The sequence below is a fragment of the Paralichthys olivaceus genome, chromosome 20, assembly GCF_024713975.1.
Source record: "Paralichthys olivaceus isolate ysfri-2021 chromosome 20, ASM2471397v2, whole genome shotgun sequence".
NCBI lineage: Eukaryota > Metazoa > Chordata > Actinopteri > Pleuronectiformes > Paralichthyidae > Paralichthys > Paralichthys olivaceus.
The window spans coordinates 8278911-8299299 of record NC_091112.1 but is presented as its reverse complement, the minus strand read 5'-3'; the positions used below and the strand labels follow the sequence as shown (position 1 = coordinate 8299299).

At 41.2% G+C, this 20389-nt stretch overlaps 1 protein-coding gene across 1 annotated transcript; it reads right to left on the bottom strand.

Annotated features, from left to right (window-relative positions):
- Positions 1-177: 177 nt before the first annotated feature.
- On the bottom strand, positions 178-19303 carry rnf19a (ring finger protein 19A, RBR E3 ubiquitin protein ligase). Its single transcript, XM_020101998.2, has 10 exons — positions 19138-19303; positions 10173-11025; positions 6357-6565; positions 5994-6138; positions 5665-5827; positions 5128-5242; positions 4766-4924; positions 3762-3981; positions 3259-3402; positions 178-3143 (listed from the first exon to the last, which is right to left on the bottom strand). Exons 2-10 carry the CDS (start codon positions 10781-10783, stop codon positions 2342-2344), a joined length of 2568 nt encoding a protein of 855 aa, XP_019957557.1. The 5' UTR covers positions 10784-11025; positions 19138-19303; the 3' UTR covers positions 178-2341.
- Positions 19304-20389: the final 1086 nt, after the last annotated feature.

Genomic DNA, 20389 nt, shown 5'->3' with positions numbered 1-20389 from the left:
AAAGGAAATGAGTCAAAATAAATACAGTTACGTTTATGATTTTCTCTCCTCTGATAAGATTCTTTCCTTAAACCACAATTGCTCAATCTAAACTTCTTAGATCAACAGTAATTCTGCACAGCCGAGTGAAGAGTGAATGTCTAATCCTTTGTCCAAATGAACAAACAGACAACAAAGCTTGATTGAGGATTTTATTGTTTAAGAATATGCATTAACATGCACATTACAAAGCAAATAATTAGGAAATATATACTTTTCGAAATAGCATACGCTGATTTTGACCAAGTTGAAAAATAGACCTGGCACTCGTCTTCAAATAATAATATAAAACTCACAGGAATCAAACATTGGTTTTCATAAACATAAATAAAGTGGGAATATCCTGCAGCTGGGGCGGAGATAATCAGCTCTTTACTGCAGCGGCTGAACACAAGCTGTAGTTTAGTTAACCTCACGCTGCTGATTGCTTTGGTTAAAAAGGTTTTATTGCCTCTATCAACTCTGAGACTTTGGCTACTTTAGAGAAATGTTCTCCAAATTATTGTTCCGAAAAATTAACAACACATTTTGGTGGTAAAATTTACAGTGATGCCCCAAACTAGATTTTACTCCAATGCTGTATCATCAGGTCAACTTGTGTCTTTTCTTTTTGACTCATGGACTTAACTCATCATGTATTAAAGTGGATTTAATGGAAAACGTTCAGATACCACCACTGCAGTGGTCTGAGCACAGTCTCTGGTATTTAGCACCAGGTTTTATGCCCTTTCAAACATTTTCCAATTTTTCATACTCTTTATGATTTTTATGTTTATCATTTGAAGACACACAGAACGAGGAATTTAGATGAAAATAAAAACACTATACAAAGGATTTTTTTTCCCCCTTGAAAGGCACTGTAGGTCCAACAAATATCAAATACAAAATTATTTGCATCAATCATTAAGAAAAGACCATGAGGTCTGATTTAGAAAATAATATTTTGATTCAGATGTTAATAAGGGAGAATCAAAGTTGTAACATTATTACTGTACATTCATTAGTGAAGATTAAACCACTGACAGATGGATGTGCTCTCATACTAAAGAAGAGTTTCTCATGGCACAAGAAACCTTTTTTGGAAATAAGTGTAGATGTGTTTCTTTGATCAGCCACATCTTGAAAGCTTTATTTTATTATTGCAAATACATATTGTTTGGACAGTGTTCCAGTTTAAGTGATGTTTAAGAAATGCTACACCTACATAAAGTTTGTTTTTTGCATTTCTCAGGAATAATGTAAAATGACTTTTTTTTTGAATACACCTCTCGAATGAAAGTGGCAGTGAAAAATAAATGTAGTGAAAAATTGGTTACATTTGCACAGATGCAACCACAAATATTTTTTACCACTTCAGACAGTCTAAAAAATAACTACAAATAAAAATTAAGGGCTACGGTTTGAGTCTTTCAACTTAATACCTGCCCGATTTTACTAAAGTTTTACTGGACCCAACACAGGGCTTCAACATTAAAAACCAACTTTCCCAAAATGGAAAATAAAGCAAACACACAGAGCTAAAACACACAGGTCACATTTTAAAACAAAAGCAATAATAATAATCAGTTCTTTATAGATGATTATGGAAAAATAAAATATGCTACTGTACGGACTGGTCCCGCTCAGGTTCAGGTTTAGACGCTCGAATTGATGGAGGATCGAACAATTCTTTAACCTGTGGTGTTTCGCACCATTAAGAAGTCACAGAATGAAGCGGTGGCACAGCGGTGGACCACAGTGATGGCGTCTCCCTCCCTGATTCAAGCAAAAATCATGGAGGGAATCCTGGTTTTTTTGCAGGCGTGAAGAAGGAGAAAAGGTGATGCTTTATTTATAATAGCAGCTCAGTTTGCTAGGAATATCAGATATTTACTGAAGCTCTCCAGATAGAAACTGGAGGCTGGATTCAGAAAATAATCCAAGGACTAGCTTGGTAGATTAACAGCCTCCTGTAGTATCTCACCACCTTGATAACCTGCTTTACACCTGTCCACTTACATTCAGTGCTACCTCCTATAGAACCTGCTGCTCCAGCTTCACACACCGTGCCTCTCAACGGCACAAAACAACCTGCTTTGACTTTACTGTGCTCCTGTTCACTTTGTTATTCACAAATCTCTCTCTACCTCAAACGTCTCTGTAACTGTACAGTCTCACATTCACGTAATATTTCTGCCTCCGCAGCAGATAAAAATATTGTATAATAATATCGACCACCAGCTTCCGTAGAAGAATCGGCTGCTTCGGTTTAAGAGTGAAATTAGGTGATAAGGCTAACTGAGCGAGCAGTGGTGACGATGCTTCAGATGTCTGTTTGTATACAGTGCTTCCTCGTCGGGCTCACTGGCTCTGCTGCAGTGTTATTTCTGCTCTCTTTCACGCTCTCTTCCACCTCAGGGTCCATGGCGGCACCAACGCTCTCCTCGCTGATGTACAGAAACGTCCCGCTGCCTCCCTCTTTTGGAGAAGCGGGTGGAGAGGCAGACAGCAGACGGTGCGTGAAGGCCACGTGGCTGCTCTGAGATGGATAGTGCTCCAGGCGGTCGTTCTCCACCTCAGGCATGGGCGTGAGGGTGACGTCGATGAAGGCGGCGGTGGCGCCGTGATGAGAGTGGGGGTCCATGGGGGCGGAGCAGGGGGGATGAGCTGGTCTTGAGGTTTCTGGGTCTGAGCAGCTGAGCTCTGACGAGAAGTGGCTACAGTGCGAGTCGGCCACCGAGGGCAGGCTGCCGCTCAGGGACGGCGAATCAAACTCAGAGGAGTTGGTGCTGCGCTGCTCCAGGAGCTGAGCATCCATATCTCCTTGTGTTTCATTCATTTTTCGTTCTCCTTTGCTGCCGCTAGCTTTTTTCCAGAGCTTTCCTTTGCTCTTCTTGCCCCCCAGCGTGGAGGGTTCCTTCGACCAGGGAGGTGAGGGGCAGCAGGGGTTGTCTTGCTGAGCGCAGCAGCAGGTGGAGGGACATGAGCACGAGCCACCGCTAGCTCCTTTGAGACCAGTGGTACTACTGCTACAGCTAGCTTCATCCAGGCTACTGCTGGCGCTGGAGTGTCTCACCTTCTCCTGTTTGGACTCCACGTCTGCCTGGACTTCCAGACTATTATCTCTGCAAAAGAAAACCAATCACATTTAACCAACAGTATTTAAATACATAAAAAAAAGGTTAGACAAGGATTTTTTAACACTGTAGCTGTTGTGCCGGCAGCACTGTTCTGACCAACCTTTCCAGAGGCATGTAGGCACTGAGGATGGATCCTGCCATGGCTTTTGTGCTCGCATTGTCACTGATTGTCCCGAGACTGACGGTGGCCGACTCTCCGCTCAGACTGCAGCGCTCCTTCTGGACATCAGCCTGCACCTCCATCCTGGGGAGAGAACAAAATGATTAATACTTTTTACATATGTATACACTCTCAAAGACAACATGAACAGTGAAATATGCTTTTTCACTCTTTCCAACATTTAAATTATGTATTATTTTATTTGTCTATGACTTAACATGATAATGTAATATTTTGCTTGTTGTCTTTACTGTTTTGGTTTCTTGTATTTATTTGACCCACTTCGTAAAGGCTAGTTTTTAAAGATGAAATTATTAGTCATATAATAACATTTGTCCGGATCAAAATCAAGCGCATGTTTATAATTCAATCAATTTTCGTGGCTGTAATTTAAACCATAAAAAAGTAGAACCAGGCAGAGACATAGAGGTTCAGTCCATCACCTGTTGTAGCAGCTGCCAGACAGGCTGCCAGTGATGCTGGTCCCGGCGAGCGCTGTGGTGCTGGCATTGTCACTCATGTTGTCACGCTGAGCGGAGCTCATGCCACAGCGCTCCATGTGGCTCCCGCTGACACTGAGGCTCAGGCCCGTCAGACCGCCGACGCTCGCACCATCGCCAAGGCTGGGGTTGTTGAGCCGCGTCTCTGCCACAGAGGTCGTGTCTGTGGAGGAAAGGACAGAAAAGGGATTTTGTAATTTCATTTAATTCACAGATTGGTGTATCTGATAAAAATAACTTCACCTCTCTATGAAGCCACAGACCCTGATCAAAGCGTGACACATGAAATCTTTTTCATGAAAGTTTATTCTTTTAACTTTCACCAATGACTTTTCACAGGCTTTACAGAGAGCCCAGGAACAACAGATTGATAAATTCTAAGGTGTGATTAAGTGCCACCGTGTCTCACACCTTGTTGCTGAAAACAGTCAGATTCTCTGCTTTCACGTGGATTTTTAATTATCATTCAGAAAAGCTGTGAGAAACCTGGTCTCTTTTCTAAAGCACCTACGAAGTAAGCAACGGGGGCTCGACCTCACACAGCCGCCAGGTTGATGGTGACAAACACACGCTTGACAGGAGAAACCACTGACACCACTCGTTTCACACCATCACACGACTCCCAACACTTATCTGCTTATCATCATTGCTGGCATTTTGTGGGCTATGAATAATCTGCATAAGCACACAAAGGGCGTTGGCGGACGCAAGTGTATTTCTTCATGCCACTGCAAACACATACCAAAACTCCTGGTTGCTAAAAACTCTTGGTGTTTTCCAGATACAGGTTTTATTTTAGACCTAAAGAAAAAGGTCACACGTCTACAGGAAATGTATGTTTATGAATGAAAGAGAACAACTATGTATAGAAGCAGATAAGTATTTGCAGTTCTCTTTTCACCCAACATGTTTTCATTGCGTATATTTGTCAGACTCAGTAAACTTACCTGTGGCTGCAGCTCCACTGCCTATGTTGTCATTTTCGTCATCAAACTCGATTCGCACCCCTTTGCCGTTGCCAGCTGACACGCCACAGCCGCCGCTCCGACACAGTGAGATGGGGACGACTCCATAGACATAAGCCAGCATGATGGGAACACCGATGCCTACACAGCACAGGGTAAACACTCACTTTAAAAGTTTCCTTGTGGGTCAGTTGTAAAACTCCAAGTACAGTTTACAACATATTTCTTAACAAACAGTAAAAAATGTCGGAAGACATTAGTAGTAGTTGAGTTGAGAAACAGATGGTGCGGTGGAGAAACACAAGCGGGAAAAGAGAGAGAGAACAAAAACACTTCTTTCTTACCAACAGTGACGGCAGCAACCACAGGCGACACGATCACAGACAGCGTCACACCACCTGCTATCACTAAGTTCCTCTTGTGTTTGGAAATGTCTTTGCCCTCATAGCGGTTATGGATCTGAGGGGAGGACATGTGTTTATTGCCTTAAAGGGTCAAATCACAAAATAGGCAGGTATGACTTTGAAACAACAAAAGATCATAGTGTTCATGTCTTTAAAAAACAATTTGTTTCTCACATCCTAAAACTGATATATGGCTTGATAACAAACTGGATTAAGATTATATACACACATACACAATCTCATCTGCCATGTTGAACATGTGTTCACATGTGATACCCAGTAAATTCAGATGTATTCTGTATTCTTTCGTTCATCAAATTGCAGTGAAAGCAATTCTCACAATATGATTCACACTTGCTGGTGTTTTATTTGTGGTGTTGAATCAGCCACCCACTTGAGTTGATCTTTAAAATCTATCTATAGGTATTTGCTCTTGGTGTGGATGTTATTCCTACGCTGTCTGGAGGTAGCTCTCACCTTTCTGCCCACATAGACTGGGATGCCAATGATCATTGCAGGGATGGCGATGCCGGCAATAAGGGCGATACCCACAGGAGCTCCGACCAGTGTGCCGAGCTGCCACAGAATCTTCTTCTTTCTGCTCCAGGGCTTCTTTCCCCAGAAGGTGCAGCCTGACGGACTGAGAGGATGGAGAGAGAGAGAAAGAGAGGAGAAGATTTGTCAGGGGAAAACTGAGAAACAGAAATGCATGCATGTGTGAGAGAGTATATTATACACTGTAACTTATTGTTAAAATGGTAAAAGGTATAAAAAGGCAGTTTTCATCAGCTTTATGTTTGTCCCACCTTAAATAGTGCAGGTCAGAGATCTCCTTCATGCAGAGCCAGCAAAACTCACAACCGCATACAGCACAGGTCATGTGATTACAGCTCCCATCATTCATCTTGATGATGTAGGCGGCACACCGAGGACATGGCTTGATGTCGTCACCTAGAGGATGAGAAGAGTTTTATAGGCAGCATCTTTGGTGATATTTACAGTGCATAGTGTGTACTGTGAAACCTTTAATGCATCACTATGAGTGATAAGTGTGATCGGTGAGCTGAGGGTACAGTATAATATAGGTATTATTTTTTATGTGTCTAAATTCCTAACTGGCCATGTTAGTCCATGTCTATTTGCTTTAAGGGCCTTTATTTCTAAACTACCTGCAGCTCCGCTCTCTTGGCTGTAGCTGAGGGACGAGGACCTGAAACTCCTCAGCCGGAGGTGCTGGGCCCGCTGTTGCCGTGCCGTATCACACGTCTGGTTGGGATGCCACAGCTGTTTGCAGTGGTAGCAGAACTCCGTCCCGCAGCCCTCGCGTCCACAGGTGATCTTTGGGCAGCTGGCGCACCCAAACGCAATGACTGCATAGCTGAGAGAGGAACAATACAGACAATGAGGTTTTAAATAGTTGCTGCTAGGAGTGCATGGGTGTAGTAGTTCAGCACAACACTAGGGGTCAGCAGGGGTAAAATGACAAGTACAGGAACAGTTCAGGAGGATTAAACTGGGTGGGTAAAATATCTCAAATAAATAAAAGATTACACAGTTGATGACAGTTTGTCAGGAATGTGTTTGTCACATAAACACAGGAAATTAGCTGCTACACACTTTCCATGATGAGCTCTGTTACAGTTAATCAATACGGGCACAGTCACTTCTGCATGACGGCATGTAACCATGGTGTCGCTCATCAATCATTACAACCGCCAATTGAAAAGCTGTTATTGAAAACCACACAGCAGGACAGAGTGGAGGGTATTTCCAATAACTGATTTATTATTGTAAGCATACAAACTGTAACACAGCTTGACAAACAGGTACCACAAAAATCCATTGTTATAGCAGTCCTTCATATCCTCACACTATTATTGCTTCACATAAAGTACGTCATTACTTTCTGAACTATAAAATGAACGGCAGTAACTTTTTCCTCTCGCTTGCTGACTCATAAAGCGACTTGTGTCTCACTGGTTTGGATAAAATGAGACATTAACAGTTATGTTGTTGAAACAAACACCATAGATACTGTGGGAAGGACTGAGGAGCACCTGCTCTATTAATATAATGTGTATGTGCAAACCTCAGCTAAACCCTGATGCTGTTGTGGCCATTCAGGCTCCCACGGCAGAGTCATCATGGGAAAATTAGAACCGGGCAATAAGGAAAAACAAACACTGACGGACGGATCAAGTGGACAATTTGTTACGGTTCTATAGTGAGACGGAGGCCCAGTGTGTGTATGAAGCCCTCATCTGATCCACTCAGATACTGTGTGCTCCACCACAAAATCTACAGCTATGAATTAAATTGACTTATCCTCACTTCTACAGCTACACAGAGCTGCTTATTCAAGTCACCACGACGTCCCCGGAAATGATTTAGGACAAATAGAAATGATTGCATCAGCTCACACACACACACACACACACACACACACACACACACACACACACACACACACACACACACACACACACACACACACACACACACACACACACACACACACACACACACACACGAGGGTTCATCAACCCATGTACAAATACACAACAGGGTAAAGATCATGCATAGAATGAGATAAGTATTTAATCAAACAGACATGCTCAGGTGATACTAGACAAGCAACAGTGAGACAGAACAGGTAGTGTGTGTCAGCAGTGACTCAGAAAAGATATTAGAAAACATGACCCATCATCATGACTTGGACCATGCATCACGTAATATTTCATATTATCTATAAAATCACACAAACTCAATTATACTTTTTTCAAGGAGTGAGAAGTCAAGTGCTGAATTTTTACTCAGTTCTTCGTGCTATAAAATCCATAGGAATTGGTCATTTAAATTTGGGCAAGGGGATTTGGTGCATGTGAAGCGAAATATATGTTTTTATTTTATTTGAACAGGTTCCAACCACAAGGTATCTTCCTTCCTCTGGAACAAATTAATAAAACAAAAGTAAGATCGGGGTAAATAAAATGCTCTGATAGAAATAAAAACATTATTCATCATATTGTTGGTTTTCATGGTTTCTTGTATCAGTGATGGTAGTTTAGATCAGTTTACTCAACATAATCTCTTCTTATCTTGTCTTATTTATTTCTATTTATTAATATTAAATCATAATTCCACAGTGCCCACCCTGATAAATTACATATGACAGTCCAGTACAGGGGATGTTGTGTGTGTTGTAGCTCAAAACATTTAGTCCAGACAGTCTGCAGTAACACCTTGGTGAAGCAAACTGATGGCAAATGTTTTGACAGTTGTAACTGGACTGGAGAGCTTCCAAGTGAACCTTTTGGTGTAAAAACTATCTGGTGTTTTCCCACATATATTCCAGTGTAACAACTACATTTCTGCCAACCCCCAAAACATAACAACTTCATACAGTGTGACACCACTGCAAAGTCAAGACTCGACTGTGCATAAATATGATTTCTTTCTTCATGCAGAGGATTCTTGGGAGTTAATATCCGCACAGCTGAACAACAAAGCCCAATAAGTCGCGAGTGCAATTACACAAGAATCATCAGCGAGAGCATTAAGCAGTGGAGAGTGTGGCCGGGAGCCAAAGCTGAACTGTTTGGAGGAATAGAGCAAGAAGAGCTGGAACCAGCTTATGAAAGAGCCATTCTTCTAACAGACAGGGTCAGCAGTGTTGATGAGACAAAGCCATGAGAGGGAGTGAAGGGTAAAACCATTTCTGAATTCAGCCATCATTTACACAGGGAAAGTGGACGACTGAACCACAGCACTTGTGAATACATATGTAGTGTTAATTAAAGCAGTCCAAGCGCCTGTGGTAAAAAACACACAGACTGGTGCAAGTGTGGATGAGCAGCTCGAGTACACTGGGCAACATGAAGCAGAGTGACCTACTGAGCAGAGAATGGGTTATGTCAGCCTCAGCTGAGGCCGCTCTGAGCAAACTTTGTGTCGCTACCAAACACACATGACCCTGAACTGACCCCCACCGTCACCTCCATGTGAAAGAGTCTTAGTTAGAAATAAATCATTTCTGACTTAAAGTATCAAGTGAGTCAATTGTGTATTTTTTTATCAAGTGGCAAAGGGAATCTATGCAGAACCTCATTTTATCTATCTATCTGTCCATCCATCTATCTATCAACCATTCACACACACATTCACACCTTCAGATTATATAGAGTCTCTAATTAAACAAACCCCAATCTGTCTTCGGAATCTGGGAGTACCCGGAGAAATCTCAAATAGACACTGGGAGAACTCGCCACAGAATGACCCCGGCCGAGCCAAGATCAAAACAGGGAGTTTTCTTTGATGACAGCGCTAACGACTACACCCTCATGCAGCAGAACGTCATTTCACCTCAAGTCAATTATTTACACTGACAAATACTCACATCCAGTAGTTTTTATCCACTTTGGTAAATATGCTTATTTATGACATTTTATGTTTCACTATTCAAACTCCGTCTGAGCCCAGAATTACCGTTAGATATACTTGTGTATTTAAAATCCCTCTACATTCTATTAACAGTACAAAAATGGTATGACGACATCGCTTTGTCATTCACTTGCTGATCTGTTTTGGATGACTCACTCGGCTGACAGAATACGCAGCTCTCTCACTTCTATGAGTTATTTATAACTCACGCATCAATGCAAAAGCCAGGATGAGCTTCAAGAGAACAGATTACAGCCTTTGAGTTTCCTTGATGCTGCTGCTTACTGTTATTTTGGGACTCGTGTGTTGGTCATATCAGAACATCAAGTACATCTTGGGTAATTGGAAAACAGATTCTGAAGGATTTTGTGGAAATAATCTCACAGACCTGAAACCTTTGTGGCAAACTGGCTCAAATAGATTAAATAAATAGATGTACATTTTGTTGCTTGGTATAAATCATATTTGAAAGTACTTTTTTATGTAAAGAGCAGGTTGTTCAAATATTCTAGTCCCTGACTGGACTATATAATCCAATTTCTTACCCACAGTCTGGGGCAGGACACCAGCGGCAGTCAGGCTCAGCCACCAGCCACCTTCTCAGCATAAACTCCTCATACTTCTCCATGAGGGCTCTGTCTCCCAGGATCATGCGGATGTCGTGGGGGTTGTAGCGCTCTGAACACTCAGGGCAGCTGATGTTGACGCGAGACTCTGAGATCTCAATGCGCAGGTACTGTCGCAGGCAGTCCGCACACGAGCGGTGGGGACAGGTCATGATGTCCGGGAAGCGGTCACGTCCATGGCGCAGCAGGCACAGAGGGCACTCCAGGAGCTCTGATGTCGACCCGGACACTGATGAAGTTGACGCTACGCTTGGTGCAGAGTGGTCTGAGGTTTTATCTTGGAAAGTCTCTGACTGCACAATTTCAGTGCTGACAACACCGTCCACTCCAGCTGCAGTCTGCAGAGGCCTGGACTTGCGCTTGGGGTCGCGGTCAGGCCGCCGCCGCCGACCAAACAGCGTGTGTAGGGACAGACGGCGCTTCTTGGGTGTCTTTCTAATGGAAGGGAGGCTGACAGAGGAGGTGGCGGATTGAAGATCTCGCTCTGAGCCTGTGCTGCCATGATGTTGCTGGTGCAGGCTGCTCATCATTCCAGAAGGGGCTATGCTTGTGTTAGCACCAGAAATTACCACATCAGGAGAGGGGATGTGGGACAGCGGAGGGGAGAGAGGGATTGGGTTTGAAGGGACAAGGTGTTTGGGGAAGGGAGTGGGGCTGCTGTTAGCTAGGACATAGCGGCTTGAAGCTAGTATAGGAGGTTTTGAAGAACGTGGTATGGTCTGTCCCAGGTGTAAACCACAGTGATGAAGGGGCGAGGATATGGGACACCAACCTGAGAGGAACAGAAGAAAAACAGAAAATAAGATACCGAACCACAGCTGAATGCATTAAGTTTTAATGTGCTGCTAAAAAAACAGAAACATTTGGAAGTAAAATTCAAAACCTGTTCTTCAGGATGAAAAACAACTAATCTCCTGAGGATACAACAGTTAAGATATGAAATAATCTAATCAGCAAAGTCTTCGTCTTAGTTTGCTTTTGCAGACTGCAAACACTTTGTTCAGTCATGTCTTCCATGTACGCATATTGGCCTGCTTGCATACACAACTGCAGGCTTTCCCCAGAGTGTGCGTTAGTCAAGTGCTGGACAAAACAAGTCAAAATCTTCCACGATAGATCTCACATGTGGCCACAGCTGTGCGGCCGCACCTACACTCAAGTGCTCCCACATGGTCGTATTTTATGATGTGAACAACCTTCAGGATAACTCATCATCTGCGAGGGCAGAGTTTCTGTAGTGCGGACATACATCCACACTAGACATACTACAGACTTTCAATTACTGACGAACAAATTCCCTGCTAAAAAAAAAATTGCGTTTCGGAAAGGGACACAACCCCGGATTTCTTGAGCTACAGCCAAGAATAATGTAGAAAGTGCAGCATATGTGAATTTAATCAGGTTCAGGATTAATAGTTAGTCTAATTAGCCAATAAGACCACTGAACAGAGGAAAGTGCATTTTCAAGGTTATAAAATCCAAACAGATGTTGAAAATAAATTGCATCATCCTTTTTACAACACAAAGATTCCAGTTGTAAAAAAAAAAGCTTGACGCATGAAAACTATAACTGACTTTACTTGTAATACCTGTCTGTTTTTTAGGCCGGTTCTAAACATTCATGTATGTTTAATATGTTCACTTTATCCGACTTCTCTCTCTGCTTATGCACCAAGGAAACCAAGAGGTGACCGACAGTAAATCTAAACAGGGGCAGCGATCCTGCAACGGCTCAGTCTCATAACCTAAAAACCTGTCTGACTGCCTGCGGTTTTTCTTTCCTCGTGAGGACAAGTAGACAGCAGTTAACTTTAATTACAGATACTTCTGTGTTAAGAGTTTTTTTTTTCTTTAAAGGACTTCACAGCCAGAGGCCTTTAGTCTGACGCCTGGTCTGTGAAGTGTGGACGTATTCATATTTAAGAGTGTAATAAACAACTCAGACAAAGCTGAGGGACCAAAATGCCACTTCAATCCTTTTATCTAGCTGAGTGTTAATTTGTTTTTTTCTGTCGAGCCATGATCTTATCACAAGTGGTCACTTGATGTGCACTCGAGAGTCCATCTGATGCTGGTTGTAAAATGTGATCATCTAAACTGCCTCTTGACACAATTGAGAAGCTCTAAATATGGCCGCCAGCGTAAAAGGAAGATATCTATTTGTCCTATCATGTAACACAGATGTAGATATGAGATGAAAGTATGTTAACCCTTTGTATACTGGTTTTTGCATCAACTATTCCAGGAAATAAAAGCTGAAATTCTAAACTTGTATTCACATTCATCTTTTGATCTTACACCCAAATGTGTTCCGTGTACAACAAAAACTAAAAAGTTGGCCTCGTCGTTCCAAGAGCCTTGGAGGAATGTGCATAGTTAACTGTGTTCTAAAGATAAACTTGAAGAAAAAAGCCTGTCAACCATAATTGCATCTCATCGAGCCATTAGCGTCAAAGCCAAGTTGTAAAGAATAATGTTTTAAATGGCTCTGAAAGTTTCAAAGTCACATTTGAAAACCGAAGTCAGCACATCTGAAATTTCAGCGATGGAGGAACCACGAGGTGATACATCAGACAGTGAGTGCATCTGCTTCCAATAAAACTCCAAATAAAAAAAGCTATCTTCATACAAATACTTGGGTGCGGTTGGCCATCTGTCGTCCACAAAGTATCTGAGGTCATTTGGAGCGAGTAGGAAAATTCTTTTGTTTTGTTTTGTTACTTTTGTCATTTTGAGCGTCTTACAGTACTGTAATACTACGTGGTACAAAGTAGTTTGCCTTTGAAAGCCAAATGAAAAGCTGGTCAAAGATTTTTGGAAAACCCCTTGAGAAACGCTATGACTCAGGATACCACATTAACATTTTAAGGCTGTTGAATAATCATGTTTTGAACAGAGAATATGAATTGTTACCATTAAACCGAAGAGACAGGATTCCACAATTTAACAGTGTCAGACTGAAACACTCTTTCGTGCACCAGTCGATCCGAAAAGTACCTAGAGGGCCACTTTGAAAAGTGCAAGCCTCTGCCAAGGCTTATGCCCTATCATACCATGTTAAAGTGAAGAAATTACTGGATCCACCACCTCAATTGAATCCACTTCATAAATGTATGTATCCTTAGTAGGTTTTGTCTAAATTCTTGTATTTTATGTTGTAAAAAGCTGCTGCTGTGATACAAGACAAACTTAAGATGTGCCAGACAATTAAGTATTATCATTCACTCAATTATTTCACTCGAGTTGTAGGGCTCTGAGCCAAGCTCCCTGGGGCAATATCGTCACATATCGGAGTTTCCCTGAGGAGAAGGAATTTTTTTGAAATATCAGTTCTTCTATCAAAGTTTATATTAAAGAAACCAAAGTCTAAATCAAGTTCATGGGAGATTCTACTCCTTAACAAAAGAAAGTCCCTGCTCGGGAGGCCAGACTTTCTTAAGGCTCATGAACTTCCTGATTTTGGCTTGCGGCACTGAATGTCAACTGACTGATAATGTTTTCTCTCTGTTATATGTCTGCAAACATTTTGTTTTGCTTTTAGTTTGTGCCCGTCAATGATCAAAATGAATCAGCCTGAGTTTTTTGATCCGATGGACCAGAAGTTCAGGCTTTGTTGTCCATATCTGCATTGCACAAAAAAGATTGTGCTTTTAATACGTCAGCTAAATAAGTTGCTTTAATATTCACACGACTTCAGCCCCGCTGTGGAAACACAAATCACCATGTGCTGGAGGAACTTTCACCCAAGGGAAATGAAGAGGTCATCGTTTCTCAGGACATTAAATGTTCTTGGACCTTTTGCTGGGAAACCACCTTCTGATGCCACTGGACACATTGTGTCTCACGGTGTAGATGAGACCCCTGTCAACCTTCATGAAATAAGATCTTCAGATGATCAGGTAACATCTTTAATCTTTAAATACCATCAGAATGATCTCAACAGTCAACAGATGAGTATGCTGGCTCTGAGCTGTATCATGACCAAGAAAACCAGAGGATGTTTGGTTTGGTTAGGCATGAAGGTAACTTTGCAGTGTGATGTCCTCACACTATAATTTAACATCATAACAAAGCTCATCATAAAAGTTCAAACCACCAAATCATGTGCATGAGAGGAAACTTTAACAAGACTGAGGAGCAATTTCAAGCAACCCACAAGTCGATGTGAAATTACACTCCCCAGGAGTAATTAAACTGGAAAAGCCTCAGCTCTGTACTGACTACGAATAAGTGAGTGGGACTTTCCATGTGACTGTGGTCAGTGTGTCATTGTGTCTTTGTGTGTGTATGCCCATGCATGTATTCAAGTTCTAGGGCTCAGGGGCAATCACATGCAACCATGGCTCACACACTGGGATGTTGTCCCAGTTCCTGAGACAACCCCAGGGCACGGAGCTTACCGCAGCAGAATAAATGGTTTCAACCTTCTGTCAGCTCTACAAAGAGTTTGCTTCGGTTGATGCTATTATCATGATTACCGGTGTAATGTGCTTTAAACTGGCGGTTTTCTTCTGGAGAGACAGGTCAATGCAAGGTCAGCATGTTATGGTTTTTAAGAAGTCACATTAAAATCTGTGTGTCAAGATGGATGAGGGAAAAAATAGCAACAAAATGTGTCACCTGAGTCTTCAGTGGTAACGGTTTTAACAAGTTTAGCCCTGCAGACCACAGAGCAATAACATGTTGGCTCCTGCACTGCAAAAAACTAAATAAATCCAGGTTTCCACTGCCTGTAATTTCACAAAGAGACAATAAGGTGTATAACCAAAATGCAAGGGAACAATTTGTGCTGCAGGTCTATGACTGCATGCTGGTGTGTCTAACCCAGTTTCACAAGCAGCATTTGAACATTTTTAGGACTATTAATAAGCCATAAACAGAACATGCCTGCCTCCAAAAGAAACATCCTTTCCCGAATATTCACACTAAGAATGTTGCACGCAGTGCTTATTATTTCCAAAGTAAACAGGAGAGCTGAAGCTTAAACAAAACAAGCCAGCAGTGAAGACATAGCAGCATGCATTAAAAAATATATAACCTTATGCTGACCTGAAACCCATTATTACCTGTCCAAGACTGGTATTCTTAATCCAAAGTTGATATTTAAGAATGACTAGAATCTGAAATGTTAATAGAACCTACACAACATTATGCTTAGACTTTTGTTAATAAAGAACTGTGACAAATACTCAGCAGGATATTTGACAGTTGATAAATAAACATGTCAGTGCTGTCTGGTGGGAAGTCTATAAAGAAAAAACTGCTCTGCTGTTTCTCAATGCCTCAGTCTAAATATAAGTGAAGGTGGGATTCTATATACAAACTCCTACTTTCAAAGCAATCACTCGTTCAATGAGCGGGTTCCACGACTTCAAACCAGTAAAAGTATTCTTCGGCAAAGTGTTCATCACGTACACTAATTTCCGCTGACATTCCAGCTGGAGGACAGACTTCCTGATCATGACAATGCATCCATTTATTACAACTATGTACAGAGGAACAGCCCAGAGACTGGACAACAAACGCTTTTGACATTATTTTGTTTATCTAGCTGTAATATTTAAGTGTTTTAAACCGTTACAATATTTGAAAGCATCGTTCCTCTGAGCAAATTCATAAAGCAATAAAAAGTTATCGTTAGACTGGCCTGCACTCATCAGGCCAACTTTCTATCAGCGGGACATCGAAACAACCAAGTAGCTTAATGAATCTCTGTTTAGTCCTTCAACTGTCAGCCACGATATAATAATAATGTGTGATGTTGGACATAGTGGGGACAGGAGACAGTGGAGTGCATACCTCTAAGGCTGCTTTTAGCACTATTTAGTAAACAGTCAGATTAAGAGCCAGCAGGGGATGGTACTTTTCCACTGTATCCGATGAGGCAACAGTTTTATTCAAATGTCACTGTTACTAATGGTGAGGATGCAAATTAAATATTTATGGCACTAAAAAATTGATTATCATGTCAAAAAGCAAATCGAACAGGAAGTTATTATTTTACATTTTCTCTATTAAATGTCAAATACCGAAATAAAACCTTCTGATTTATGTTTGTATGAGGAAATTCCATTTGCATGTTAAGCTATTTTCAGACATGAATTCTGGAAAATGTCCGCTAAATTGGGTCCAGAGTTTGTCTTTTACATATGAAGAACACGGAACAGGAGCATGCAGGGGGCAGGACATATATATCACCCAGTGGAAAATTCATCATGTGACCTCCCTGTGGTCTACGCTCAATACAGACTTAGGTTAACTGTCCTTGTCTGAACCAGAATAGTCAAGCCATTTAGAATAATGCCTGCCTGCAGAAAACCACCAAAAGCTAGATTCAATTAATTTTCATATAAGACAGAAGAGTAGTGGGTGAATCCACTCCATCCAGAGCTGTGCAAAGATAACGATAAATCTATTACATCACAATAATCAGCCCTCATCGACCTGACCCCACTCAGATCAACACACACCATGACGCTCTCTACTGCAACAGGCTTTTCACCCCAAACAGCAGGGGAGTAGGAAGCTGATGGGTGGTGTGATGGCGGTGACAGCCCTGCTCCATTCTGTCCTACAATGAAGGAGGAAAGAGACACCAACAGCTATTCACAATTCACCAGTAGTACTCGTCTCACGGTTTAATCAAAGCCACTGATTTGAAAGTGTTTGAATTAATTCAACCAGAAAATTTGAATTTGAAGAGATGTGTGGGAAACGAAAAGAGCTTTTTGATCTTATTAGTCATCTCGTTTCATGTTGAAATCAGAAAATCTTTAGTTGCCTCTGAGGCTGGGCAGCTGTTCAAGGTTTACAAAAATTTCAAGATAACCACAAACTTCTTCTAATTGGTCCCACATAACAAAACCGCACATATTTTACAGACCAATCGTAACTAAAGATGTGTTCCTGGTGCACAAATGTTTGCTAGCTCATGCAAACATTCAAAGTCTAGATCAGGACCCGGGCTTGCAGATTATTGCAAAAAAGCAAATGTTTGCTTCAGTTCACAGCCCATTGGTCTTGTGTGTCTATGTCACACTGATTGTAGAGGAGCGTTGGGCACTGGATCATACAAAAACAGCTTAACATAAAACATTTTGACTCTAAAGAGTAATTGGAACTGTTCTGTACAGGTGGATAATGGCCCCTGCATAACTGGTCGCCAAATTTAGGTCAGTTAACCTTTAACTAGTTCAGGCTGAGGGTGGGCAGCCAGTGATGGTTTTATAAACCATTTTTTTGGTATATTCAAATGCTTAAATATGAATTTAAAATACAAAGAAATATAATTCTGGGCTTATATTCTAGCATATAAAGCAATATAAGGTGCTTAAAGTCATCTTATATGTTAATATTAGCAAGTAAATTTAAGCAGAAAATTTCTGCAGTGAAAATGAAAAACATGGTGAGACACATCAGTTCGATCGAATATAAAGGTTTCACCAAACTTCTAAGCATGGAATTTCATTTTAGTTGCATTCGCTGAGTGGGAGGCTGAGATTGGTTAAGTTAAACAGTAACACGTTGTCAGGAGGAAACAAAGCATCGTGACTCATTGACAGAAAGCTCAGGTGAGGAAGGCTTGGACAAATTTAGCATGCAAGCTGTAAAAGTCACACAGCAAATACAGGCGGACTGTGCCCAGCAGTTGATAGGATATCTATTCAGGAAAAAACAATGTTGACTGTGCCATGAAAGTGACAACAGAAAAACATTGTCTGTGATGATCTCAATTTACTGAAGCATGCTTGAGTTTAACAACGGCACAATCACAGTCATGACAGAAATTTAATAAAATATTTTTTTTTACATGAAGCTCATCCCCATTAAGAATGAAAACCAGTATTAATTGATTATTAGTGTATAAATAACATATTAAACATTAATAAAGAGAGATGCTTTCACAGTTCTGACTTTGTACAACATCACCAACATTCACAGTATATTAAATAAAACAGACTTTGCTTTTAAGTTACACTAATCAGTACAAAAAAGAGAATGAAATGGACATAAATAGATGACAAACATTCATAAACATTTAATAAGTGTCCTTTAACAAACTAGTCATGAATTTGTAAAGCAGCTATAAAAACGTTTGGTCTTTCGCAATGTACAATATTTCTAAACCATTACATGATTATACTATAACCACACATGATTATTGACAAATGCATTAAAACATGGGGGACTCATAATGAAAGTAAGAATAATAAGAGCTGAGTTGCACGATCCTGTTCCAGAAAATTATAATAAATAAATACATAAGAAGGTTTGCATGTCTTACGTATAATGAATTTGATCCTTAAACCGTGAGTGTAATAAAACTGAAGACATGACGGTATAGAGGATAAATTCTATCTCAGCAAGTAAAACAACAGAAGAACCCATTGAGCTTTAAACGCATCTTGTTTTAGGAGTAATCACACTAATAACACAACGAAGGAGAAGATCGTTGAGCAGAGACGTCATCTGATGCTCGACACAGTCTCGCACACATTTTGTTTACACTTTCCACCTGGCTAAACAGCTAGCCTGCTAAGCTAACCAGATTTGGCTAGCAGGGAGCTAAGAGAGCAACTTGAACTGCCCAGAGAGTTTCTCACCGGCTGAGCTGCGGGCTTTTTACTCGCTCATCACATTATTACATCGACACTCAAACATGATCCGAGTCTACATCAGCGGACACTTCACGCGGAGGGTAAAAGCTGCGGGATTCCTGCCGCCCCTGTAGTTTCAACGATGGGACTTTACAAGCTAACGAAGCTAAACGCTGCTAGCCTCTCGTCAAGCCCCGCAGAGGAGGAAGTTCTCGTTTGTTGCGATCTCGTCACCGAACGATGGCGACTTCTGGGTTTAAATGTCTTGTTTTTGAACAAACACTCACGTTCAGCTTCCACCGGGCTTCACTGTCCTCCCCTACAGAGGAAGCTCCGCTGCCTCCATGTCTCCTGGAGCCGTGAGAAGAATGTGTCACAGGAAACTTCGCAGGACGAACTGGCTACATTCCCCGAGTGTTGTTACCGAGGCTGAGAACCGTGGAGGCACACATGGCGGTTCCGGCTGGATTTTCATAATAAGACGCACATGCATCCGGGTTTCAGTAGACATCAGTGGGAAAAGCAGCATTTACTTTGCAATAAAACTGTAAAAAAAAAAAAAATCCCTTGTTCACTTGGTAAATTAGGTAAGTTTGGATCTTAATACTTTGTACTTTTAAGTAAAAGTAAACCAAATGAATTCATTTTACAGAAAGTCACTTCAAGGACATTATGTAATTATAAGTATGCATGCTTTAAATTGTACATTACTGAAAATGTGTTAATAATACTTACTAATAATTACTTTTTATATCATCTAGATTTGCCACTGTCTTTTTCTTAGATATCTTTTTTCCTGTATATATTTTTTGATATTTATTTTATATCTTTTACTTACTTATATTTTATATTTCATGTTTAATGCTGTTTGCACCGGGGATAAGAGGGAAACGCAATTTCAATTCTCTGTATGTCCTGCACATATGGCATTATTGATAAAAATCCTTGATACATGTCATAGATTATATATATATATATATATATATATATCCCCCCCCCCCATGATAATGATGTTTCCCTGCTGTGCATCCATGAGTTCAATCAAATTGTGCTTTATTTTGTTAAACTCAATCGGACCATTTCCTCCTGAGAGCAACTGCTGACTTGACTACTGTTTATCTACTGGTTGATATACTGCCACCATGTGGCCATTGGATGGTACTTTCTCATGCACACAGTAAAGGGACATTCATTTTTTATTCAATTTATCTGAATAAAAAGAGATCATCAGAATAAATACAGATCCATTCACACAGACTCAGACTCTTGTCTTTGTCCTCAGACTCTGGGACTCTTGTCTCTGTCCTCAGACTCTGGGACTCTTGTCTGTGTCCTCACTCAGACTGGGACTCTTGTCTTTGTCCTCAGACTCTGGGACTCTTGTCTGTGTCCTCACTCAGACTGGGACTCTTGTCTTTGTCCTCACTCAGACTCTGGGACTCTTGTCTTTGTCCTCAGACTCTTGTCTTTGTCCTCAGACTCTGGGACTCTTGTCTCTGTCCTCAGACTCTGGGACTCTTGTCTTTGTCCTCAGACTCT